This window comes from Typopeltis vanoorti, chromosome 2, assembly GCF_054136105.1.
Source record: "Typopeltis vanoorti isolate ZY-2024b chromosome 2, IOZ_Tvanoo_1.0, whole genome shotgun sequence".
Classification (NCBI taxonomy): domain Eukaryota; kingdom Metazoa; phylum Arthropoda; class Arachnida; order Uropygi; family Thelyphonidae; genus Typopeltis; species Typopeltis vanoorti.
Window position 1 is genome coordinate 63064067 of NC_143550.1, and position 27760 is coordinate 63091826.

Here is a 27760-nt window from a genome sequence, read left to right on the forward strand (position 1 = left end):
GGGATGGTGGATGAAAGGATGCCCAAGGTCTGTTTACCAAATGGAAGGATGAACAGGGTGATTGATGCACTAGATATGAGAAGCAAATATGCATGAGAGTTAGTAGTGGTAGGAATGAATGACTTGGTTGGGGCTTATGGAGAATGTGAGGATTCAAGCTTGCTTTTCCTTTTTCAGTCACTTCTGTATTCACAATCATATTCTCTGCACTCATATTCTCTCACTCACCTGTTTCAATGAAATCATTCTCAGTCTTATACCCATCACTGTCTTCTGTCTTTCATCTAATATTGTTCACTCCTCGTTCCCAACTTTTATTGAGAGCTTGAACAAGAGAAATGAGAGGGTGAGGGTCTTCAGAAAGTGTGATGTTTTAATGGACTGCAGCGATTTAAATAGCGATTGTATTTTTTATAATATTTTCGAAAAACTGGATACATCTTTCACATTTCCATAAGCATACATATTACATTCCTGATAATGAACAATCTTAGAAAAATCCATGTCACACATCTGGCTTTTCTAGTTCTAACTGCCAATTTTCTTTTGTGTTAAATTGTAACTTTATTACACAAAGCCTACTAACAACCTCAATAATTGCATTCAGTCTTAGTATCACTAAAAAACAAATTTTCAGCAAGATGTATCCAGTTTTTCGAAAATATTATAAAAAATAAAACATTGGTGCTCAAGCAGTTCTTCCAGCTATCTTGTACTCACAACACCAGTAAATGTCAAGTATAACTTTTATATAATAAAACCTAGTCTAATATGATTCAAGTCCTATTAACCATTACTAACGAAGATGTTAACTAATCATTACTGATACAGTTTTAAATAATGAACAGCAGTGCCTAAGATTAAATGATAAACAAAAGTAGTATTGACGTAGACATAGGTTTCTGTAGGTAGTTTTCGGTATTGAGACCACATATTAATACAAAGAGTTTATTAAAAATAATAAAGAATTAAAAACCTGACAAGTTTCGTTGGTCGTAAGACTTACATCATCAGGGGGTAATGGTATATAAAGGTTTAACACAACAAAAGCTTATTGACAATTAATTACACATTAGGTGTTTTTTATAACTTCACAACTGTCAAATAATTGAGAAACCCAAATACAAATGATATATTTGTTATGAGTGTTGAAACATTGCTAGTTATTGCCACATTCTGTGGCTCATGTGTGCTATATCCAAGGTCCGAGGCAGTTAAATTTTTGATGAAGGCAGACCACACTTCATGTAAAATCAAGCCGTGATTTTTATTGCACTATGTAGGGTTCCTAAGCATTAGTGAAGCTTTTTTAAATTTCCTTGTGACACAATTATTATCAATATATGACATGTTTGTCTGTTGTGGCCATGTGTGGAATGCTAAGCCTGATTTGTGCTCCCTTCTTTTTTCGACGTCTTTTACATGCTCAGACATGCGGATATCTCCCGACCTTCCCATCTGGTCTTAATAACAAATGCCACAAGAGCAATGAATCTCATAGACGCTTAGTTTTTTCATTGGGTGATGCAGTGGTTTTGGTGAATGTAGGAATCTTGATATTTTTTGTAAAGGTAGAAAAGCCACTTTTATGTTGCACTTGCAGAACATAGCCAATTTGTCTGTGACATTTTTGATGTACAGCAGAGTGATTGCATTCTTGAAATCTTGCTTAAGTAAGGGAATTGCATGAGCTGTATTGAGAACTTTTTTGATCATCTTAGATTCAAATCCATTAAGTGAAAGGTTCTGTGCCGGGTAGTTTAATTCTTCATTTCTTTTCGGGTGTGCTAGGTATATTGTATTCTCTGTCTCTCAAGGTTTTAATTATGCCTATTTTTTGCAATGGATGGTGGTGTGAAGCAGCATTTAAAAATCTTACCGTTGTGGTGAGTTTTTTGTATATAGAAAAGGATAACTTTTTTCCTCTTCATTTAATTCTAGAAGGATATCAAGGAAAGTTAATTTTTGTGCTGTTTGACAGTTGGGAAGTTATAAAAAAAACACCTAATGTGTAATTATGTCAATAAATAATGACCTAATGTCAATAAGCGTTTGTTGTGTTAAACCTTTATATACTACACCTGATGATGTAAGTCTTAAGATGAACGAAACTTGTCAGGATTTTTAATTCTTTATTTTTAATAAACTCTTATATTAATATGTGGTCTCAATACCGAAAATTACCTACAGAACTGCTTAACATGCATCTTTTAATTTCGTCCATGATATTTTGTTCCATTGATATCTGTTGTCCTAAGTACGTGTAATGATCTGCTTGCTTAATTTCATCATTATGGAACATAACTTAGGTCTTCTTTAGGTTTATCTTTAGGCCAGCTGTTTTGCTAGCAATTTGGAGTTCATGGATATGAGTCTGTAATTCATGTGTAGTTGAAGCAAAGATAACTATGTCATCTGCAAAGTGTAAATGGTTTAAATATCTTCCCTTATTTTCAGAATTTTTTCTTCCTATCAAGAAGTTTGAACATTTCTTCTAGGCATGCTGTGAAGAATTTTGGAGATATTGTGGATATTGCATCACCCTGTCTTATACCTCTCTGTATTTCCGCAGTAGAGATGTTTCCATTGAAAGAAATTGCTGCTGTTGCATTGGTGTATGCTGATTTGATGGCCCTGATGTATGACTTCTCCACTTGCTGGTGTCATAATGCTTTAAGTATTTGTAAAGCTTTTTACTGAATGAAAAGCTTTCTCATAATCAACAAAACCAAGACATAATGGTAACTACTATTCATTAAGCTGTTCGATAATCTGTTGTACAACTTGAATATGGTGCATTGTACTAAAGCCACTTCAAAAGCCTGTGTGTTCTTTTGATCTAAAGTTGCACAAAGCCTATGAGCCAAGATTTTTGTAAACACTTTGTAAACCACCTATAGTAGACTGATGGGTCATAGTTCATCAAGTCTTATACTTCACCTTTTTTGTGTATCAGAATTAGGATAGCCTTCTTCCATGTTCTTGATACATAATTTTTCTTCCGACATAGGGTAAATAATTTTGCCAAGATTTTATAGATCATTTGCCAATCTGCTTTTATAAGTTCAGCTATAGCTTCATCCTCACCTGCAGCTCTTCCTTTTTTCACACGCTTTGGATTCTCCACCTAACTTCTACTGGTAGAATGTGTGGCACTTCAGTTATTTTATAGTTATCTTCTTCTTCATTTAATTTGTCATCCTGATATAATACTGAATAAAATTCTTCAATTCTTTTTTGCTTTAGCATATCTATCTCTGGTTATAGTTCCATCTCATAGTTTGACTGCAACCATTGCAACCATCTGTTTATTGTTGTTCATCAATTATTGTTAGGCTTTTTGAGACTACAGTTGTTTTCAACTGTTTTGTTGTATGAATTTACAATTGAATTTTCTTATTTCTTCAGCGATACGTTTTCTGATTGTTTTGCACAATTCAACATATTCAATTTTATTCTGTAGGCTATTTGCTTGTTTCATTTCTCTTTGTTTCTTCAGATATTTTGTCTTGTTTCTGTTCTGTGGTACCAGTTATTTCAAGTGAGCATTGTAAAACATTTTAAGTAATAATGTCATTACTTTCTGATAGATCAGCATTGTCACCTATAATAAGATTTTTTAAATCTATTGTTTAGATCATGTTAGAATATATCTTTTTTTTAATGTTGAGTTTGTGTACATCTATGTTTTGCTTTGATCTTTGAAACATTTTTTTCTTTCTTTTTGGCAGTTTATTTGAATCTTACTGTGTACCATACGATAACTACTTCCAATGTTGAAGGTGTTGATAATAGTCCTGAAAGTTTTTTCTTATTGCTGAGAATAAAGTCCATTTCACTAGTTTTTCCATTTGGAGTTTTCCATGTCCACTTCTTATGTGTCTTTTTTTTTTCTTGAAAAAAATTATTCATGATGTACAGGTTTTCTTTTTTCTGAATATTCTATCAGCCTTGCTCCTCTATCATTTCTCATGCCATATCCAAAATTTCCCATTGAGCTTTCATCTAATTGTTGCATACCAATTCTAGCATTCAAGTCACATATTACAATTCTGAAATGATATTGTAAAGCTGAAATACATCATGAAAGTAAAGTCTTTGATTTCATCATCAGTATGACTTATTGCTGGTGAATAGACTTGGATGATCTTCAGAGTGTATCTTTTTGAAACTGGGACAACAATACTTGCTATTCAATCAGATATACTGTCAAATTCTATTAAGTTTTCTTCAATTTTTTGTTAATCATGAATTCAACTCCATTTATTCTTTCCTTATCTCAGCCTCTATACTACAGTGGTATGTCTTCACTTTTTAATTGAAGAATTTCTTCACCATTATGCCCAACTTCACACAGTCCAAAAATGTCCCATTTTAGTTGCTTTAGCTCTGCAGTTAGTTCAGTTAGCTGTGCTTCACTGCTCAGAAACCTAAAGTTTAAAGTTCCAAGGCCTAGTTTCCAATGGCAGTGTGATCTGGGTTACCCAGGGATTTTTAGCACCCTCTGCCATCATATCCGGAGAATGAGGCCATTTTATTCCTGTTTGATTCATCTTGGAAAAGTGAGCCATAATTCACATTCTGGCCCATTATGGATTGGTGAATGGCAATATTTTAACATTGGATCACCAGTCCCAAAACCACTGGTCCACGGCTCTTTATTCAATATACTAAAAGCTACCCTGATATTCAATGGATGAGAGTCAGGGTTTCCTCCTATTCGCCACATGGGTGCATTGCTCTGTAGCCAGTGGGAGTCCTGATATATGATTCCCTCAAGGGCTCACTTTAGTGAGTACGGAAGTGGCAAACCCAGGGTACCGATGCTGGACCATGCCTCATTTCATGTAATATATATCTGTTATATTATCAGTAGATTGGTCCCTACTCTTCTTTCTTCCTTTCCTTCTTGCTCCCACCAATCTTTCCTATTTTACTTTTCTTCATCTCTTGCAGTTTGTTTAGCCTTACTTTAGTAGGCTAAACAAACAGAGAAGAAGGCAATGGCAAACCACTCTATATTGTGCCAAGAAAATCTTATGAACAGATGCTTAAGTTCTTGTGATAGTGCTAGATGATGGGACACCTAGGTCAGAAGGTACTGAAAAGGTTACTGAGAAAGAGCAGAGAGGAACTGCCAGAGAAATTAACAAGAATGATGATGATACTGGATCAAAGTCTTTTGGAAATTCAACTTCTGTGCTGAGTTAATCTCAGAAGAAGATGCCCCCACTTTATTGATTTACATAAAATAGGAACATGGAATATAAGAAGTATGTATCAAAGAAAACTGGAACTGGTGAAGAAAGATAAGAAAAAACTCAAGTTAAGATGTTGGGAATCAGTGAACTGAGATGGATAGGAATGGGTCACTTTGATACCGATAATTTCATGATGATAATTTCATGACTTTGGACATATAAAACTTTGAAAAAATGGAGTAGCATTCACAGTTAGAAGAGAATCCAGAAAATATCTTTTGGGTTATAACCAAGTGTCCGATAGAATAATTCTAATCAGAATAACTTCGTATCCAGTGAACGTTACACTCATAGAGGTATATGCACCCATTACAGATTCAAGATGAGGTAGAAGAATTTAATAGCAGCTTGCAACAAGTAATATACAGTACTGATAAAACAGATTTTCATTTGATATTAGGTGATTGGAATGCAAAAGTGGGTGAAAAAAAAGAACGATGCATTACTGGAAAATTTGGTTTAGGACTGAGGAATGAAGCAGGTTGGAGTTTTGTGTTGAAAACAGTTGCTTTATTTAAACACTTGCTTCCAACAACATAAAAGAAGATTGTACACATGGACCCCACCTAATAGAAAATACAGAAATCAGATAAATTATATTGTTGCCAGCAGAAGGTGAAGGAGTGCTATCCAAGCAGCAGAACCACTGACTGGTGCAGACTGTGGAACAGATCATGAATTATTGATAGCTCAAGTTAAATTGAAATTAAGGGCTAAGCAGAAACAAAAGGACAGTATCAGATTTGATCATTTGATTTAGAATGAAGCATTTAAAGTAGAAGTTAGAGAGAAATTAAAAAGTTTGGAGAAGACAGGAAGAGAATTAGAAAAACTGTGGGAAGAAACAAAATGTACAGTCGTAGGAACAGCAAATAAGACTCTTAAGTATAGCAACAAGAAAAAAAGATTGTAAATAGTTGTCAGAAGAAGCTATTCAAATAGCAGAGAAAAGAAGAAAAATTAAACTTCAGAGAAATGAAAGACGGGTGGAGGGTTAGAGAACAAGTACAGATTTCTAGAGATAGGCTAGGAAAGATAAAGAAAAACATCTAACAAAACATGCAAAGAAATTAAAGAAAGCAACTTTACAGAGGTATATTTAGAAAAATAAATGATGTTACAGGGAAGTTTATCCTTAGATTACAAGTTCTAAAAATTAATTCGAGAAAATGTCTAATGGAAGAAGAAGCAGTGAAAAACAAATGGAAAGAGTATGCAGAGGATTTGTACAAGAAAGATAATAACATTGAAGGAGAATTTGAAAAGAGAGAATTTGTTGAGGAAAATAGAGGAGGTGGAATGTCTTGTGAATGAGAGCAGAAGTATGAAAGATAAGATTAGGAGAATGGAAGAGATAAATGCAAGGCGAATCAGAGTAGGAGAGAGAGAGAGAATTTAGGGAGTATGAGTGAGAGGTATGGGGGTGCTAGAAGAGGAGAGAATGGAAACAGTAGAAGAGAGGGAATGAGAGAGAGGTATGGGAATGCTAGCAGACAAGAGGATGGAAACAGTAGGAGAGACGGAATGAGAGAGAGATATGGAAGTGTAGAAGAGGAGAGAATGGAAACGGTAGGAGAGATGGAATGAGAGAAAGGTATGGGAATGCTAGAAGACGAGAGGATGGAAACAGTAGTAGGAGAGACAGAATGAGAGAGGGATATGGAAGTGCTAGAAGTGGAGAAAATGGAAACAGTAGGAGAGAGGGAATGAGAGAGATGTATGGGAGTGCTAGAAGAGGAGAGAATGGAAACAGTAGAAGAGAGAGGTATGGGAATGAAAGAATAGGAGAGAATGGAAACAATAGGAGCGAGGGAATGGTAAGAGGTATAATGTATGGCGACTCAATGATCCGTGGTGTTCAAGATAGGATGCGTGAGGAGTGTTTGCCAGGAGGAACAATAGAAAGGGTGGCTATGGCAATTAGGAGAGGTGAAAGGGTGGATGAGATGATTGTGATGGTAGGAACGAATGACTTGAGTGGTAATGTAAGTCGGGCAGCGAGAGATATGAGATTTTTGCTTGAGACTGTACAGAAGAAGACAGAGAGAGGAAAAATAGTGTGCGTGTTGCCTAGGTATGATAATGATGAGCTGAGCAGAAGAGCGGTGATATTGAATGGCATAATAGCGAGAATGTGTGACAAGAGAGGACTGGTATATGTGGATGCTTGGAGTGCATTTGAGGAAAGAGAGGAGTTGTATGCGAGAGACCGTTTACATTTGAATGAGGAAGAACGTAGGCATCTGGAGAGATTGCTGTTCTGAACGAGTCAGTGTGTCCCAGGGAGGATGATAGCAGGGGTGGCCTCTTGTGGGAATGGATACTTGGGAGAAGGGAGACAATGTCAGGTAACACTGAGCCCAGTGGAGTCTAGAAGGGATAATGCTGGGTATAGAAACAATGGCATTTATATGCTGTATACTAATGCCAGGAGTATCCAGAATAAGGGAGAGGAATTGGTGGCGCAGATAGCATCAGTCTGGCCAAAAATTATTGCGATCACTGAGACGTGGTTGACAGAAGGGGATATAACAACAGGAATAGAAGTCGCTGGGTATAGCATTTTTCGCCAGGATAGGAGGGGAAAGCGTGGTGGTGGGGTGCTGCTTATGATAAGTGATGACCTATGTCCTCTAAGAGTGGAGAATTTGGAAGGAAGTGAGACAAATGATTTTGAGAGCGTATGGTGTGAGGTAGCGGTAGGCAAGACAGGATATTTAGTGGGGTGTTGCTACAGACCCAGGAGCACAGAGGATGGGGACCAGGAGATGTTTAGACAGCTAAGTTTGGCAAGTGCAAGAAGAATGATTGTTATGGGAGATTTTAACTTCAGTAGTATAAATTGGAGAGAGGAAGATGCATGTAGCAATAGGGGAATGGAATTTCTAGAATTCTTGAATGACAAATGTCTTAGGCAATATGTAACAGAGGGAACAAGAGGTTCAAAAATTTTGGATTTGGTTATAGCATCAGAAGAGTTGATAATAACTGAGTTGACATCTCTCCCACCAGTTGGAGAGAGTGACCATATGGTGTTGACTTGGAAAATGAATAGACATGCAGGAGTATCAAAGAGACAGGAACTTATGTGGAATTATAAGGCAGGTGATTATAATAGTCTTAGACATCAACTTCGGGAAGTTTCATGGAGGGAGGAATTGGAAGGCCGGGATATCACCAGTGCGTGGGAAATTGTGAAAGAATATTTGTTATCAGCAATGGTAAGTTGTATACCACGAGTGAAGAAGAGGACGCAATTTGGAGTAAAGTGGATGACAAACAATATTAAACAGGAATTGCATGCGAAAAAGAGGCTATGGAAGAGATATAAGGAGACAGGTGAAGAGATGCATGAGGAATATAAGACACAGGTCAGAAGAGTGACTAGTGTGGTAAGGAAAGCAAAACTGGAATATGAGAGGAGATTGGCCCTAAGATCCAAAGAAAATCCTAGGGAATTTTTTTAGCTATGTGGCTAGTAGGAGGAGAAATGACTGTGGAAGAATGATATTGTGGGATAAAAATGGGAATAGAGTGACTGATGCAGAGGACATAGTGGAATTGTTCAATGAACACTTTATTGGAGTATTTCATCCTAGAGGAGTCAGTTTTAATGCTAGAGGAATAGGACTGGTACGAGGTCTGGAGGTACAGGAGGAGAGTGTGTTTCAGATACTGAGTACTCTGGATGTCAGTAAAGCTGTGGGACTGGATGGTATTTCACCACGAGTTTTGAGAGAATGTGCTAGGGAATTGACAGTACCTTTAACGTGGCTTTTCAATGAAAGTCTGGCTTTGGCAAAGGTGCCCAGGGAATGGAAGGAAGGTAAGATAGTGCCATTGCATAAGGGTGGTAACAGACTGGAAGTGTCTAATTATAGACCAGTCTGTGTGTCATCAGGTTGTTAAGATCTTGGAGAAAGTAGTGAGGGACCGTGTACAGCATAGGGCAGATGAGGGTAATGTTATCTGTGAGAATCAACATGGATTTGTGAAAGGACGCTCTTGTTTTAGCAATATGCTAGCCTTTTATAATAAAGTTACAAGAGCATTAGATGAGGGAAAGGCATATACTGCAATTTTCTTAGACTTGGCGAAGGCATTTGACAGGGTCCCACATGATAAGCTGATATTTAAGTTGCAGCACATGGGTCTGGATGTCAGATTGGTCAACTGGATTCAGGATTGGCTGTCTGATAGGTATAAGAGAGTTGTGTATGGTGGAGCAGTTTCCAGGAGGCAGAGGGTTACAAGTCGGGTCCCACAGGTCTCAGTACTAGGACCTATATTGTTTAACCTTTATATCAATGACATAGCCAGTGGATTGCAGGGGGATATTCAGTTGTTTGCGGATGATGCGAAGCTGGGAAGGATTATTAGTAATAGTGCAGATGTGGTAGCCCTGCAAGAGGATTTAAATAAGCTAGATAGATGGGCAAATGAATGGGGGTATCAGTTTAATGCAGCAAAATGTAAGGTCTTGAGGTTTGGGAAACATCGATGGGATGCTACATACTCTATGGGAGGAGTTATACTAGAGGAAGTAGGGGAGACAAGAGATCTGGGGTTGATGATTGATAGAAACCTGAAGTTTAGGGAACATATTGCAAAGGTGGTGAAGGTAACACAGAGGATTGCTGCTATTATGAGAAGGACACTGACCTGCAGAGATAAGAGGGTTATCATTCCGTTGTATAAGTCTCTGATCAGACCACACTTGGACTATTGTTCTCAGATTTGGTCCCCAGGATTTGAAGGGGATAAATTAACTGTGGAAAGGATACAAAGACGGATGACAAAGATGGTTTCAGGACTGTACAAGGATAGTTATGTGGATCGGCTGAGAGAATGTGGACTGCAGAGTTTGGTGGATTGAAGAAGGAGAGGTGATATGATTGAGACTTTTAAACTGTTGAGAGGTGGTTACAGGGTTGACACTGGGGAGTTCTTTTGCTTGGTTGATCAGCGGGAAGGAGTGATGACAAGAGGCCATCCCTGGAAGTTACGAAAGGAAACTGTGAGCAAGAGGGTAAGGAGTGGTTTCTTTGTGTGGAGGGTGGTTGAGCCGTGGAATGCATTGCCTAATGGAGTGGTGGGAGCGAGAACGGTCAGTGAGTTTAAAGAGTGGTATGATAGACTTTGTGTTTCTCAGGGGGGGGACCTCCCCTCAATGAGTCTTGACAGACTTTATGTCTTAGGAAGGACCTCCCTTGATGAGTCTTTTGACTCCTTGGAGGCCTGAATAATAATAATAATAATAATAAAAAACATGACAATGAAAAGTGAAGTGATATCAGCAATGGAACAGCTGCCAAAATGAAAAGCACCTGCAGCCGATGGATTGCTAGTGGAATTATTGAGAGCAGCTGGGGATCAAGTAGTGAATATATTGACTGAAATTTGTCAACAGGTTTGTTACTGGTCAGAGCGGAAAACATCAGTATTCATCCCAATCCCAAAAAAAATCAAATACCAAAGACTGTGAGAATTATAGAACTATCACTTTAATTTCACATGCAAGTAAAGTTATGACGAAAGTGATCCAACAAAGGTTGGAGCCATATGTGAATAGAGAAATGCCACAAGAACCAGCATGTTTTAGGAGAGGTAGAGGAACTAAAGACCAAATAGAAAACATGAGAAGGATTATGCAAAGAACAAGAAAATTTCAGAAGGAAATATTCATCTCTTTTATTGATTATAAGAAAGCTTTTGATAGTGTGTGGATCACAACAGACTGTGGATTGTAATGAGATCAGGAGGCATACATGAACATCTACTTCTCTTGATAAGAGAGCTGTATGACAACCAAGAAGATTCAGTAAAAACAGGCTCTGAGAAAAGATAATGTTTGAGTGGAAAAAGGTGTGTGTCAGGATTGTAATACTGTTACCTTACTTTTTTTTTAATATTTATAGTGACTATGTTATGAGAATGGTTGATTTAGACAAAGATCCAACTGGAAGATTGGTGGCAGAAAAATAAATAATTTGGGATATGCAGATGATATAACTCTCATAGCAGAAACTAAGAAAGATCTGGCATTGTTGATTCTATTGGTTAAGATGGAAAATAACAAGCTGGGCTTAATTTAAACATCAGATAAACAAAAGTGATGGCTTTTGGCAATTTAAATGAACTTATAATATAGGGAGATAAAATAGAAATTGTTGAATGTTATGATTTACTGGGATCCAGAATCAAAAGTGATGGTAAATGTGAAGACGAAATTAAAAGAAGGATAGTCATCAGAAAAAAAAAGCGATGTTAAACCTGACAAAAATTGAAAGATAGAAGTACGAGTAAGGCCATGAAAGTTAGAATTGGCAAAGCAATGGTATTTCAGTAGTGATGTATAGATGTGAAAGCTGAATTATTAAGAAGAAAGATAGAAAGCTGTTGGAAGTTTATTTTGCACTTGGTTAGACTATAATAAATTTAGTTTAATCCTTTATCCAAATGTAAGCAAACAAGAGCTTGATCCACCTTTGCTATGAGTTTCCAAGGGATGTACCACCTTATCTCATTCCTGAAGATATTTTCAGGTGCAAACTTTGTTTGCTTACACTTGGATAAAGGATTAAACTAAATTTATTAAAGATAGAAAGCAAATTGATTCATTTGAATTATGGGTGTGGAGAAGACTATTAAGAATCTCATGGACTGAAAGAATGACAAATAAGAAAGTTTTAGAGAATATAAAGACAGAAGCTCCTTGTAGGCGATGATCGCTAAACAGAAGTTGATGGACTTTGGGCATATTATGTGAGTTGATGAATCATTGGAAAAGGCAGTTATATCGGGGAAGATTGAGGGAATGAGAAAAGGAAGACCACAAAAGAGTTGGATGGATGAGATAAAAGAACTTATAATTACTGAAAGAAAGGACAAGAGACCGAGTGGGATGGAGAGTCTTTGTTCACAGGATCACCAAGAGTTGAAAATGACTAAATGGCACATAACAACAGCAGAATATATATGATGCAATGGATTTACTCAGCAATGTGACATGGTTAAATAAATTTAGTGACTAGAAGCCGAGAGATACTAAAATAGAAAAAATACTATCTATTATTTGAGCATGTAACTAGTTTCGTTTTAACTTCATCGGGTGCATAACATGAAAAGAGAAATACAAAAATATACATTACAAGAGGCAGTTATAAATTAACTTGCAAACATATTGCTGGCATTTGAAGCCATTCTGGATGCCATAGTATTATTCAGTGAGTTCATGCAGGCTTGATTTCAATGTATGCCAAAGTTGGATAGCTGAAGAGTGATGATCAGATAGGTTATATTATTATTATTATTATTATTATTAAACAAGACCTCATGGAGTCAAAGACTCATCTAGGAGGTCCTTTTATCTCACACACATCTCATCATACCGGGTCTTAAACACATTCAAACTCCTTGCAGACACCACACTCTCAGGCAAGGCATTCCAATCATTCACAACTCTGCACGAAAAAAACCTGCCTCTCACTCCCCTACTCACACCCTCTTTATACAGTTTCCAGGGATGACCTCTGGTTCTCCCCTGATCTCCCACTATTCGCTGTAGAACTTCTCCACCATTGATCCTATAGCAACCCCTTACCAACTTGTAGGTCTCTATCATATCTCCCCTCTTCCTTCTCTCCACTAGTCTCTGCAAATTACATCTTTTCAATCTTTCCTCATACTCGACATTCCAGAGGTCAGAAACTACCTTAGTCAGTCGCCTTTGGACCCTTTCCAACATCTCCTCATCCTTCTGAAAACCAGGTGACCAAATCTGGGCACAATAGTCCATGTGTGGCCTAATCAAAGCCTTATACAATGGAACAAGAATCTCCCTACTTCTACACGTCAGTGTCCTCCTCATCATTCCCAGAAGTCTTTGTGTTGTCTTCACAATTTTGGCGATGTGACCCCTAAATTTTAGATCCTTATCCACTATCACTCCCAGATCTCTTATTTCCTCTACTTCCAACAATATATTCTTACCAAGCATAAATTCTGCATCCCATCTTTGTTTTCCAAATTTTAAAACCTTACATTTTGCAACATTGAACTCACACCCCCATTTGCTTGCCCAATCACTCAATTTATTCAAGTCTTCTTGCAAGGCCACAACATCTTCACTACTCTTTATGGTTCTTCCCAACTTTGCATCATCTGCAAACAACTGAATATCTCCATCCAAATCTTCGCCAATATCATTAATATACAAGTTAAATAGTAATGGCCCTAAAACAGATCCCTGAGGCACTCCACTAGTGACTTTCCTATACACAACTTGTTGATACCTATCAGATAGCCAGTCTCCAATCCAATGCACTAATCTAATATCCAACCCCATCTGCTCTAGTTTGACTGTCAACTTATCATGAGGCACTCTATCAAAAGCTTTTGCGAAATCCAAGTATATTACTGTGTATCCTTCTCCTCTGTCCAAGGAAGCAGTCACTTTATTGTAATAAGTAAGTAGATTACTAAAACACGACCTCCCTTTATGAATCTTATGAATTATAGCTAAGGTTAGTATTAAGAGGGAGTGGATTGAGGACAATTTCTGTTGATTCCATGATTTTTCTTTCCCCTTCATTGTAGCATCTAAAAATGTTTTCTGATTTTTTCAAGATCATTGGATGAATGACAGAATCTTCCTCATTAGGGTGAGCTAAATTAAGAATGTGATTAGATAGTGCACTTGTTCTAGTTTTGTCATATATAATGTCTCTCAGATGTTCTTCCATGCACAACTCAATGGATTTCTCTGTCTGACCAAAATAGGGCACATTGCAGTTACACCAAAGAGAATAAACTCCTGGATACTTTAGGCCATTATGTTTTGGTTTAGCTGTACCGAGTAAGGAATGGATTTTGGAACGAGGAGTTAAAGAAGTGCAGGTTTTAAATTTCTTGAGAATTTTAGCTAACTTTGGTGAAAGAAATTGATACACAGTAGACATATAAAGCCTTTTACATCATACCATCTTCAGTATGGTGAACAAGTGGTTTTAAAAGTAGCCTACAAACAGGATAGCCATTTTTTTCTGAAAGGTTGCAAGAAGAAACTGTAGTTCTTTGGTGATCTTTTCTTCTTCACTGAGGAGGGAGCAAGCACATTTACCCAAAGTAGAAATGATGCCAAGCTTTTGGGGTAGATAATAATGTGATTGCATATGAAGGTATCTGTTGGTATGTGTAGGTTTTTATAAACAGAGATCTTCTGTTTTTCTGACACACAAGTGAGTTTAACATCCAGGAACAGGAGAGAACCATTAACTTCCAATTCTGAGATAAACTGTATTATTGAGTGTTGATTGTTCAGAAACTCATTTAAAGAATCTGGTCCATGACTCCAAATTAAGAAAATATCATCAATATATCTTTTCCATAACCATGGCTTTAATAGGAAGGAACTGATTGCTTTTCCCTCAAAGTTTTCTAAATAATAATTTGCTAATATAGGAGATAATGGGTTGTCCAGTATCTCCTGTATTTTGAATTTTCATGTCATGCACCCAATGAAGTTTCCTAAGAAAATGAAACTAATTTTGTGCTCAAATAATGAATAGTATTTTTTCTCCTTTGGTATCTCTCAGCTTCCAGTCATTAGATTTATTTAATCATAAGTTATATATATATATATATATATATATATATATATTTTTTTAAAGCAATGCCCACAAATACTGCAAGTCTATAATACATTTGAATGAGCTAATGGTCAGATAATCTGAAATCCAATTTTAGAGACTAAACAGTAACTTTCAATCCACATATATTGATCATTGTAATCTTTAAAGGTACCTGTGGAATGACTATAAACAATAAATTAAATGATAACAGTATTTAACTTTAATGAAATGAAAGTACATTCACAGTGCACTTTCATTTCATTAAAGTTAATTTCATTAAAAGGGGAGTGAAGCAAGTCCACATCTACGTCGTGTTCCCTGGGACCTTCCGTAGGGCACACTCCCTACAAGGATGCTAACGGACCTCTGTGAAGAACAACAGACAAATCAGCATAAGAGGATTCGTATCCCAATGGTGAAATGTGTGGAAGAATCTTCAGAGGAGCAAACCTCTATAAACAATCCGGGCTCAGCTGCCTCCAGCTGTCAGTACCTTGTTAGGGCCCTACCTAGGGCTACAAGGAAAATTAAAGGATTCAATCCTCTGACAAAGGGAAGCAGCTTTGTCAGTACTGACACAAGGTTGAAGTCTCATGATGATGGTAAAGCTTGTGATTAGAAAATTGCAGATGGCAATACAGTTTATTGTGTACGTCTGCAATACTGCAGGGCAGAAAGCAAATGGAGAGACTGCTGTCTATTCTCTCTCTCCAGACTAACCACCATCGCAAGCAAATCTACACAAATTGCTCCGAGTTCCTGGCGTCCCTTAAATAGGACAGGAGTGCGAAGAATCTCTGGGTTCAAAATGGTTTGTTCATTAAAACCTAGGAGCCTGGAATGTCAGAACCCTATGAAGCAGGTAAGCCAAGAAATGCTATCCAGGAAATGAAAAGATTTCAAATTGAGATTTTAGGAATGAGTTAATTTAGGTGGCCAGGATCAGGCAAAACTCAAATTAATGACATGACAATGTATCACTCTGGAAGTAGTGAAAACAACCATCAAGATGGAGTTGGAATATTATTAAATAAAGATGTCAATAAGTCACTGTTGAGCTTCATACCCTACTCAGATAGGATGATATTATTAAAACTGAAAGATCAAGCACTATATATTAATCTTATACAGGTCTAATCTTATACAAAACTCAAATTAATGACATGACAATGTATCACTCTGGAAGTAGTGAAAACAACCATCAAGATGGAGTTGGAATAATATTAAATAAAGATGTCAATAAGTCACTGTTGAGCTTCATACCCTACTCAGATAGGATGATATTATTAAAACTGAAAGATCAAGCACTATATATTAATCTTATACAGGTCTATGCCTCTACTGGCTGACAAGAGTGATACCGAGATCGAAGAATTTTATGATCAATTAAAAGAACTAATCTAAAACACAAAAAACATGATATTAACATCATCATGGGTAATTTCAATGCTAAAGTTGGGAAAGGTAGAAGTGGAGGTGTAGTTGGCGAACATGGACTGGGAACAAGAAATGAGAGAGGAGACTGTCTTATTCCATTCTGCCAAGAAGAGGAGCTAATAATCAAAAACACATGGTTTAAGCTACCGTCCCGAAGGCTGTACACTTGGTGATCACTACAGGATAATAATGGAATTATAGTCAGAAACCAAACTGATTACTTGCTAATTAATCAATGATTTCGAAGTTCTATAAAGAGTATACAAAAACCTATCCTAGTGCAGATATTGCTTCTGATCATAATCTACTGGTGGCAATGTTAAAACTTAGACTGAAAGCAATACTTAAGAAACATCAACAAAAAAGGTTTGATTTAGGAAAATTAAAAAATCTAGAGATAAGAAACAAATTGAGTCAAGTTCTGAATCAAGAGCTAACACTTATCAAGAATGATGACATCATGAGGGATGATGAATCATTGGACAAATTAAAATCTGTTTTCATAGAGAAATGTACCAATACCTTGTACCCTAATAGAGCAGTAAAAAAGAAAGATTGGATAACTGATGAAATTCTGTCTCTCATGGATCAACACAGATCGTATAAAAATCATAGTCCAACAAAATATAAAGAGGTTCAGAAAACTATTAAATTTTGCAACGTTGGAACGAACCATAAAGAGTAGTGAGGATTTAGTGGCCTTACAAGAAGACTCGAATAAATTGAGTGATTGGGCACGGAAAGGGAGATGTGAGTTCAATGTTGCAAAATGTAAGGTTTTAAAATTTGGAAAACAAAGATGGGATGCAGAATTTATGCTTGGTGAGGATATATTGTTGGAGGTGGAGGAAATAAGAGATCTTGGGGTGATAGTGGATAAGGATCTAAAATTTAGAGGACACATAGCCAAAATTGTGAAAACAACACAAAGGCTTCTGGAAATGATGTGGAGGACACTGACATGTAGAAGTAAGGAGATTCTTGTTCCGTTGTATAAGGCTTTGATTAGGCCACACATGGACTATTGTGCCCAGATTTGGTCACCTGGTTTTCAGAAGGATGAAGAGATGTTGGAAAGGGTCCAAAGGCGACTGACTAAGGTAGTTTCTGACCTCTGGAATGTTGAGTATGAGGGAAAGATTGAGAAGATGTAATTTGCAGAGTCTGGTAGGCAGGAAGAAGAGGGCAGATATGATAGAGACCTACAAGTTGGTAAGGGGGTTGTTATAGGATCTATGTTGGAGTAGTTCTACAGAAAATAGTGGGAGAACAGGGAAGAACCAGTGGTCATCCCTGGAAACTGTATAAAGAGGGTGTAAGTAGGGGAGTGAGAGCAGGTTTTTTTCGTGCAGAGTTGTAAATGATTCGAATGCCTTGCCTGAGAGTGTGGTGTCTGCAAGGAGTTTGAGTGTGTTTAAGACACGGTATGATGAGCTGTGTGTGTGATAAAGGGACCTCCCAGATGAGTCTTTGACTCCATGAGGTCTTTGGGGTAGTAATAATAATAATAATAAATCAATACTGTGTAACTGCAGTTTAAATTTAGAGCATAGAATGCACATGGTTAAATGCCATGTATGGTCTGTACTACTGTACGGTGCAGAAATTTGGACCTTGGACTTTGAGATGTGGTTATACAGATGAATGTTAAAAATCCCATGGACAGCAAAAACGTCCAATCAAGAAGTACTAGAACAAATGAGGAAATCACATGAACTTTTAGATACCATAAAAAGAAGGAAAACTGCATATCTTGGTCACCTACTTCGTAATGAAAAATATAAGATACTTCAATTTATTATAAAAGGGAAGATAAATGGAAGAAGAGGACAAGGAAGATGAAGAAAATCTTAGCTGGCAGACCCAGACAGTGGACTGGCATGAACTCTGAGAGACTGCTCAGAGTGGCTAAGGATAGCTCAAAATTTGCCAAGGTGGTCGGAACCTTGGCAAATTTTGAGCTATCCTCAGCCACTCTGAGCAGTCTCTGAGTTCATGCATAGAATACACATTTTATACATATTCTATGCATAAAATGCATAAAATATACATTTTATGCATAGAATATGCATAAAATAGGAGATGGCACTCAAAGAAGAAAGTAGAAGAAAATTAATTACTGTGGTTATCATGTAATTTATTGTTTATATATTGATCATAATCATTTTACAAGAAAGTTTAAAGAAGTCTCAGAAATTCTCTCCACACAAAGTAATAAAAACCACAGCTTAAACCTGAGCAAAGTTTTGTCTGCTTTCATCAGAAATCTGATAACAACTGCAGACCTGGGTTATGGCATGCATCATGCCACAGAACATGAGTGCAAAAACTAGCATTGTTCCAATGTGAACACAGTAAATAATAGTTGTTTTTTTTGTCCTGATCACTTTGTATGTACTAGTTGTGAAGTTTTGATAACATCTTCTATGCATAATTAAGTTTTCTAATCTTTATACATACACACACATATATATATATATATATAAGTTTAGCTATGTCCTGATGATGTTAGTCTAGTGACTTACAAACCTTGTTGGTAAATCACTAGACTGTTTTGTTTATTTTAATAAAATGTTTATATGTTTAGAAAAATGCAGTCTCAATACTAGAAAGTAAAGAACTGCTAAACCACAGAAATATGATCATATTTGAGAGGAATAGTATTAAGAGGTTGTCTTTATCTTTAGGCAATGTTGCAGCAGCATACCCTTTGCAAGGCACAACTACCATTTAAGAAGTGAGTTTTCTACATTTAGCTATTTCAAAGTCAGGCACAGCTTGTTAATGACTATTTTGTGACATGTAGATTTCAGTATAGGCTGCAAATGAAGCTGGAGATGTTGTCACAGTCCACTTATGAACTGTAGTTCTTCTTTCTTTGACTGCCTTAGCAAACTTCACAACATCGCAACATTATATCCTTGGACTGTTGTAGCGCCATGGATATAATGTTGTGATGGAAAGGCAATCTGCTAGAGATGAAACTTGTATGTGATTAAAATCTGTATTACTAAGCAAATTCATATCAACACAGTACCTAGAAGAACAGGCAAAAAAAAAAAAAAAAAGAATGTCTAGAGTGTTGGGTAAGTGGAAAGGATTGTCCTGTATTCTGGTTAACAAATGAACAATTTGCTTCTGGTTGTTGCTTACAATAAAAACTTCAGCGTGGTTGGTGGAATAAAAAAAAGGAATTGTGAATACTGCAGCTGCATGTGACCTAGGTACTACAATGATCAGTAACTTATGAAAATTGGCTTGCATAATTTGAATTTCTTTAGTCTGAAGCTGAAAATGTTCAATCTTTGATCTTTTAAGAAAAGCATTATTACATTTCTCAATAACTGTCTCATAGAAATGAAGATGTTTAACACAAATTTTCCCATCACATTTCCAACTTATTTGGAAATATCATTCATTCTGATTGTTTCATTCAGGAATAATATAGTTTGCAAATAACCCAGTCAAATACAAAAAATATAATGCAGCCCAAATAATTCTTGGAGTTTTGAAATTTGACAGAACTACTTTTTAGCCCATTTTAATGAACATTTCTAAAATTCAAGTTTTACTGTATGATTTATTCATATACCATGATTGTATAAAATAAATCTACTCTATAATATAAAATGATAAGCTTTTTTTTGTAATGTTTTCGTGTCATGTTTTTTTGTCAAGTTATTTGAAACGTTTTGAAACTCAGGGGCTAGCCTGAGTATCGAGTCATCAGAATTCAAGGAGAACCAGCCTACCAGGCTGGAATTCGGGGGGATGGATGCCGTAGGCACCGGGGGGGGGGCTGCCTTTCGAGTTTTCAAAATTCAAGTCATCAGAATCCAAGGAGATCCAGCATACTAGTCTGGAATTGGGGGGGGGGGGAAAGACCCCTAGTAATATATAAAATTGTTAGCAGAAATCTGAGAGGAGAGAGAAGTGCAGTTTGTTAATGTGTGGAATGAGTTTGAAGGACAGAGTGAACTGTATAGGAGCGACTGCATTTGAGTGGTTTTGGTGTGAGTTGCTTGGAGAGACTGCTGCTGGAAGGTAGAGAATTGGGTACAGAGAATGAATCTGGTCAAGTTTTAAGCGATGTGGAAGAATGGGAGAGTAAGACAGGAAAGATTCAAGAAGTGGTTGTGAATGAAGAAGTGAGCGGCATGAGTATTGAGAATGAGAAGAACAAGTGTGCAAGACAGACAGGGAAACGAGGTGGCTCGGAGTGGACAGAGGAACACAGTGTAAGAAAGGTTGATGCTCAAAGAGGATGTGAATACATGTGTTGACAAAAAGGGAAGAGGATGACCCGGGATCAAGGGAAAACAGTTGGATCTGAAGAAGGTTTGAAGATGAACAAGAAGAAAAAGAAATGGCTCGAGTTAAGCATGGAGACGTCACCTCAAATAAGTGAGACTTCCTCAAATTTGGGAAACCTACATCAGAAGACCTTCAGCCCAATCGCCCAAGAATACCAACATTACCCGCTAGAGGGCACCATCAGGACTTTAGGAGAAATAATGAGCTTCCTACTTCTTCCTCACTTACTGTTTGTTGTGCCTGTGTGCACGTGTCTTGTACTTAAGTTCTTGAAAATGGCAACGTGACGTTGCCGAAATATAGAAATATATTAAAATTTAATTTTAATGTATATCCTAGTATGTTGTAATTTCCTTAAATTATATAGTGAAAATGCATAACCAACATCTAAGCCTTTCCACGAGAATCACCTCAAATAAGTAGTATCAATGTAACTAGCTATAGCTCCAGGAATAAGCTGCTGTATTTATACACAAATGCTAGAAGTTTCAGAAATAAGGCAAATGAAATGGTTGCATTAATTGAGTCTGTTCACCCAAAAATTGTTGGAATAAGTGAGGCATGGTTAGATGAGGACGACAGTGTGACAGGAATAGAGATGGAAGGGTATGATGTGTTTTCTGAGGATAGAAAGGGTAAAAAGGGAGGGGAAATACAACTGATGATGGAAAAAGAATTATTATTATTATTATTCAGGCCTGCATGAAATCAAAAGGCTCATCATGAGAGGTCCCTCCTAGGAAACACAAAGTCTATCATACCACTCCTTGAACTCATTGACTGTTCTTGCTCTCACCACTATCAGGTAATGCATTCCATGGTTCAACTACCCTCCGTGAAAAGAAACCACTCCTCACCCTCTTGCTCACAGCTTCCTTTTGCAACTTCCAGGGATGGCCCATTGTCATCGCTCCTTCCCGCTGTTCCACCAACCGAAAGAACTATCCAATGTCAATCCTGTAACTACCTCTCAACAGTTTAAAAGTGTCAATCATATCACCACTCCTTCTTCTATCTACCAAACTCTGAAGTTAAACATTCCCTCAGCTGATTCTCATTACTAACATTGTACAGTCTTAAAACCATCTTTGTTATCAACTCTGCACCCTTTCCACAGTTAATTTATCCCTTTCAAATGCTGGGGACCAAATCTGAGAACAATAGTCTAAGTTTGGTCAGATCAGGAGCTTATACAATGGAACGATAACTCTTGTATCTCTGTAGGTCGGCATCCTTCTCCGTATTGCAGCAATCTCCTGGGTTACCCCCACCATCTTTGCAATATGTTCCCTGAATTTCAGTTTTCTATCTATCATCACCCCCCCCCCCCAGATCTCATCTCCCCCTACTTCCTCCAGTACAGCTCCTCCAATTGAGTATGCAGCCTCGATGTATCCCAAACTTCAAGACTTGACATTTTGCTGCATTAAACTGATACCCCAATCATTCACCTGTCTGTCTAGTTTATTCAAATCCTCTTGCAGGGTTGCCGCATCTGCATTATTACTAAAAACTCTTCCTAGCTTCACATCATCTGCAAACAACTGAATATCCCCCTGCAATCCTTTGACAATGTCACTTATGTAGTACTGAGCCCTGTGGGATCTCCACTTGTAACCTGCTGCCTCCTTGATACTGCATCTGCACTATTACTAAAAACTCTTCCCAGCTTCACATCATCTGCAAACAACTGAATATCCTCCTGAAATCCATTGACGATGTCACTGATGTAAAGGTTAAACAATACAGGTCTCAATACTGAGTCCTGTGGGACCCCCACTTGTAACCTTCTGCCTCCTTGATACTGCCCCACCATACACAACTCTCTCTGATACCTATCAGATAGCCAATCCTGAATCCAGTTGACTAAATATGCATCTAAACCCATGTGCTGCAACTTAAATATCAGCTTATCATGTGTCACACTGTTAAATGCCTTTGCAAAATCCAAAAAAGTGGTGGTATATGCTTTTGTCTCATTAACTGCTCTTGTCACTTTATTATAAAAGGCAATCATATTACTAAAGCAAGAGAGCCCCTTAACAAATTCATGTTGACTCTCACAGACAACATTACCCTCATCTGCCCAATGCTGTGTATGGTCCCTCACTAATTTCTCCAAGATCTTAACAAATTGGCCTACACAATCTTGCCTTCCTTCCATTCCTTGGGTACCATTCCTGTAGCCAGCCTTTCATTGAAAAGCCAGATAAACTGAGCTGTCAGTTCTTTAGCACATTCTCTCAAGACCTGTGGTGAAATACCATCCAGTCCCACAGCTTTACTAACATCCAGTGTACTCAGTATTTGGAACACACTCTCCTCTTGCACCTCTAAACCTGAAACCTGTCCTATCCTTCTAGAATTAAAACTTACTTCTCCAGAATGAAATACTCCAATAAAGTGTTTATTGAACAACTCCACTACATCCTCAGCATCAGTCACGCTATTCCCATTTTTATCCCACAATGTCATTCTTCCACAATCATTTTTCCTCCTACTGGCCACATAGCTAAAAAAATTCCATAGGATTATCTTTGGATCTTAGTACCAATCTCTTCTCATATTCCAGTCTCACCTTCCTTACCATATTAGTCACTCTCCTGGCCTGAGTCTTATATTCTTCATGCAACTGCTCTCCATCTCTCTCCTTTTATCTCTTCCATAACTGTTTTTCATCTGCAGTTGCTGTTTGACATTGTTTGTCATCCACTTTACACCAAATTGTGTCTCCGCTTCACTCGTGGAATATGGCTTACTATTGCTTGCTAACAAACATTCCTTCACAATTTCCAAATCACTAATGATATCCCGGCCTTCCAATTCTGCCCTCCATGGAACTGCCCCAAGTTGATATCTAAGGCTATTATAATCACCTGACTTATAATTCCACATACGTTCCCTTTTTCTTTGATAATCCTGCATGTCTATTCATCTTCCAAGTCAAAACCACATAGTCACTCTTTCCAACGGGGGGAAGATGTCATCTCAGTTATCATCTGCACTTCTGAAGCTACGACCAAATCCAAAACTCTTGAGCCTCTTGTTCCCTCTATTACATATTGCCTAAGCCATCTTCCCCCTCAAGAATTCCAGAAATTGCATTCCCTTATTACCACATGCATTTTCCTCTACCCAACTTATGCTGCTATAGTTAAAATCTCCCATAACAATCATTTTTCTTGCGCTTGCCAAGTTCAATTACCTAAACGTCTCCTGCTCCTGATGCTCTGTGCTCCTTGGCCTGTAACAACATCTCACTAAATACCCTGTCTTGCCTGCCTTTACCTCATACCATATGCTTTCAAAACCATTAGTGTCACTGCCCTCCAAAGCTACCACTCTTAGAGGACATAAGTCATCACTTATCATAAGCAGTACTCCACTACCGTGTTTTCTCTTATTATGCTGCCGAAAAATGCTGTACTGTGCTACTTCTACTCCTGTTATTATATCATCTTCTGTGAACCACATTTCAGAGTTCCCAATAATCTTTGGCCAGGCTGATACTATCAACGCTAATAATTCATCTCCTTTATTCCAGATACTCCTGGCATTAGTATAAAGCATAAAAATGTCACTGTTTGTATACCTATCATTATCCCCTCCAGACTCCACTGGACTCAGTGTTACCTGATGTTGAGTTATTTCCATACAAAGTAGAGATGCAAGAGGGACATAGCATAGTACCAGTGGTTTTGCAGCAGTATGCTGTGAGATGAAGGTGACTAGAATGAAATAATTGATTGGATGTTGTTATAGAACTGGTAATATGGATGGTAGTGACTATGAAATGTATAATCAAATTAGCCAAGCAAATAAGTAAAGGGTGATTTTAACTATAGCAATATATGCTGGGATGATGAGATGGCAACTGTAAGTAAAGAAAATGAGTTTCTTGAGTTTCTGAGGGACAATTACCTCAGAGAGTATGTAACAAGGGGCACACAAGGATTGAGAGTTTGGGATTTGATCTTCTCATTGGGAGTATGTAATTATAAATGACGTGTCAAATCACCATCCAGTTGGTGACAGTGACCATGAATTGAATACCTGGGTTGTTGCCAGAGGTGAGGACCGCTGTGAGAAAAGGGTATGTGTGGAACTACAAGTCTGATGATTATGAGCTCAGGAGAAAGCTTACAAGTGTAGCATGGAATGAGGAGTTAGTTGGAAAAAAGATCAATGCAGCTTGGGTGATATTCAAGAACTACCTAGTAAAAGCCATGTCTACATTATTTCAAGAGTAAGAAGGTTAAAAAAGGTAGGCATTAAATGGATGAACGAAAAGATTAAGCATGGTGATACAGAGAAAAAGGGCATTAGGGAGGCAGAATAAGAGAAGTGGTAATAATCAATTCCATGAGAATTACAAAGACCAGGCAAGGAGGATGACTTGGTTGGTAAGGGTAGCAAAAGTGAAGTATGAGCAGCAGTTAACTAATGAAGCCGAAAAGAATCCTAGTGAGTTCTTTCGACATGTAGCCAGCAAAAAACAAAAAAAAAAGATTATAGAAAGATGACATTGGTTGGAGAAAATGATATAAGGACAACTACTGTGGAAGATACTTAATGAGCAGTTCATAAAGGTATTTCATTCTTGTGAACGTAACATGATGTAAAAATTCAGAGCAGTTGATGATGGGGCAGAGAGACTGACTATAAGTCAGCAAGAGGTGTATGGGGAATTGAGAAAACTTCATGTTAATAAGGCTGTTAGACTTGATAATATATCAACATGTATTCTGAAGGAATGTGCCAGGGAGTTGACATCTGCCTTGACATATGTTTTTAATATGAGTCTTGCACTGTGTCGAGTTCCAAAGGAGTGGAAGAAGAGCAAGATTGTGCCACTTCATAAGGGAGGTGATAGAACTCAAGCATCAAATTACAGGCCTTTGATAGATTACTGCATTATAGGTTTTTGATAGATTACTGCATGATAAGTTGATAGTCAAACTAGAGCAGATGGAGGTGGATATTAGATTAGTGCATTGGATTGGAGAATGGCTATCTGCTAGGTATCAGCAAGTTGTGTATGGGGGGATCATTATCCAGAAAGAGGAAAGTCACTAATGGTGTACCTGAAGGGTTTGTTTTAGGACCATTGCTGTTTAACCTGTATGTTAATGAGATTGGTGAAGATTTAGTTGGGGATATTCAGTTGTTTGCAGATGATGCAAAGTTGGAATTGTAGAGTAGAGAACATGTTGTGGCCTTACAAGAAGACTTCAATAAACTCAGTGAATGGGCATGGGAATGGGGGATGCGAGATCAATGTTGCAAAATGTAAGGTTTTAAAATTTAGGAAACAAAGATGGAATGTAGAATTTATGCTTGGTGGGGATATATTGTCAGAGGTGGAGGAAATAAGAGATCTTGGGGTGACAGTGAATAAGGATCTGACATTTTGGGGACACCTTGCCAAAATTGTGAGGACAACACAAAGAATTCTTGGAATGATGCAGAGGATACTGACTTGTAGAAGTAAGGAGATTCTTGTTCCATTGTATCTGGTCTTTGATTAGGCCACACATGGACTTCTGTGTACAGATTTGGTCACATGGTTTTCAGAAGAACGAAGAGATATTGAAAAGGGTACAGTGATGACTTGCTAAGGTAGTTTCTGATCTCTGGAATATTGAATATGAGGAAAGGTTGAGAAGATGCAATTACAGAGTATAGTTGATAAGAGGAACAGGTGTGATATGATAGAGACTTACAAGTTAGTAAGGGGTTGTTATGGGATTAATGTTGGAGAGGTTTTACAGCAAACAGTGGGAGATCAGGGGAGAACCAGAGGACATCACTAGAAGCTGTATAAGGAGGCTGTGAGCAGGGGAGTGAGAAGCAGGTTTTTTGCATGCAGAGTTGTGAATGATTGGTATGCCTTACCTGAGAGTATGGTGTCTGCAGAGAATTTGAGTGTGTTTAAGATGCAATATGATGAGCTGTGTGTATGACAAAAGGACCTCCTAGATGAGTCTTTGACTCCATGGGGTCTTAGGATAATAATGATAATATACAATAAATTTTTTTGCAAATATTATATTGTTAGTTTGTGAGGTATATATCCTCAAAATAATAAATAAGATTTATTTTACCAGCTGCAATGTGCATTTAATCTAGTAGGAACAAATGAGTTATAGCGATTCACTGCAATAAAATCCTTTCCTGTAGAATTTGCTGTTCTTCTTATACAATGCTTCCATTCTCTGGTTTCATCCTCTGTCCAAAATTTAAGATATAGATCTCTATGAAAGAAAAAAATGCACTATCAAAGTCTTATAAACTTTAAATGAAAAACAAATTTTCAGTATTACAGTAAGCTCTATGGTCAAATTTCATACAAAACTTTTATAGGTTCTGTATTCAGCTTTGAAGTAATGCTGGATTTAATATCCACTTGATTTTTATAAATTTTGCATTGCCAGCCTTTTGCCTCTTTATTTGAGTAAACAATTTACAGTATATATATCTATAATGGCTCTTTGAATCTCAACACACACACACAGAATCCCAAAGAAGTGAAATCTGGCATGACTGGTCCATTGCACAAAGTTGGTATGCCAAGACAGATGCAGTGGATCATAGGTTAATCAGTATATTATTATTTTTAATCAGGATCTCTATGGAGCCACAAGACTCATGTGGAAAGTCCAGTCCATCTTAACAAACACGAAGTTTATCATACAATACCTTCGACTTATTACTGTTATGCACTTTTACCACCCTCTTGGACAATGCATCCCATAATCTAATAAATCACTGCAAAAAAAAAAAAAAAAATTCACCTCTTACTCATCACTTCCTTTCACAACTTCAATGAACGTCCTTGTTCTACTTTATGAAAATCTCTCCATTATAAATCCATAAATATCTCTCAAAAGCTTAAATGTCTCAATCATATTGATTCTGCATCTATCTACCAAACTCTGTAGTTTTCATGTTCCCAAATCTATCCTCATAACCTACATTCCACAGTCGAGATCATTTCTGTTATCTGCCCAAGGTCACTCGATCCCCTACAAATCCTAGTGAGTACATTAATATAGATGAGGTCTGATCAGGGCTTTATACAATAGAATCACCACTCTCTTATCTCAGGTAATCAGA

The 27760-nt window shown here is 37.4% G+C and overlaps 1 protein-coding gene across 1 annotated transcript in view; it reads right to left on the reverse strand.

The window, feature by feature from the left end:
* The window catches only part of LOC150109090 (phospholipase D1-like), a 558765-nt gene that overhangs the window by 332429 nt on the left and 198576 nt on the right, over nucleotides 1-27760 (reverse strand). Inside the window, exon 5 of the mRNA XM_090405612.1 lies at nucleotides 26749-26898. Coding sequence (XP_090261738.1) covers nucleotides 26749-26898 — 150 coding nt within the window. The remainder of the gene's footprint in view (nucleotides 1-26748; nucleotides 26899-27760) is intronic.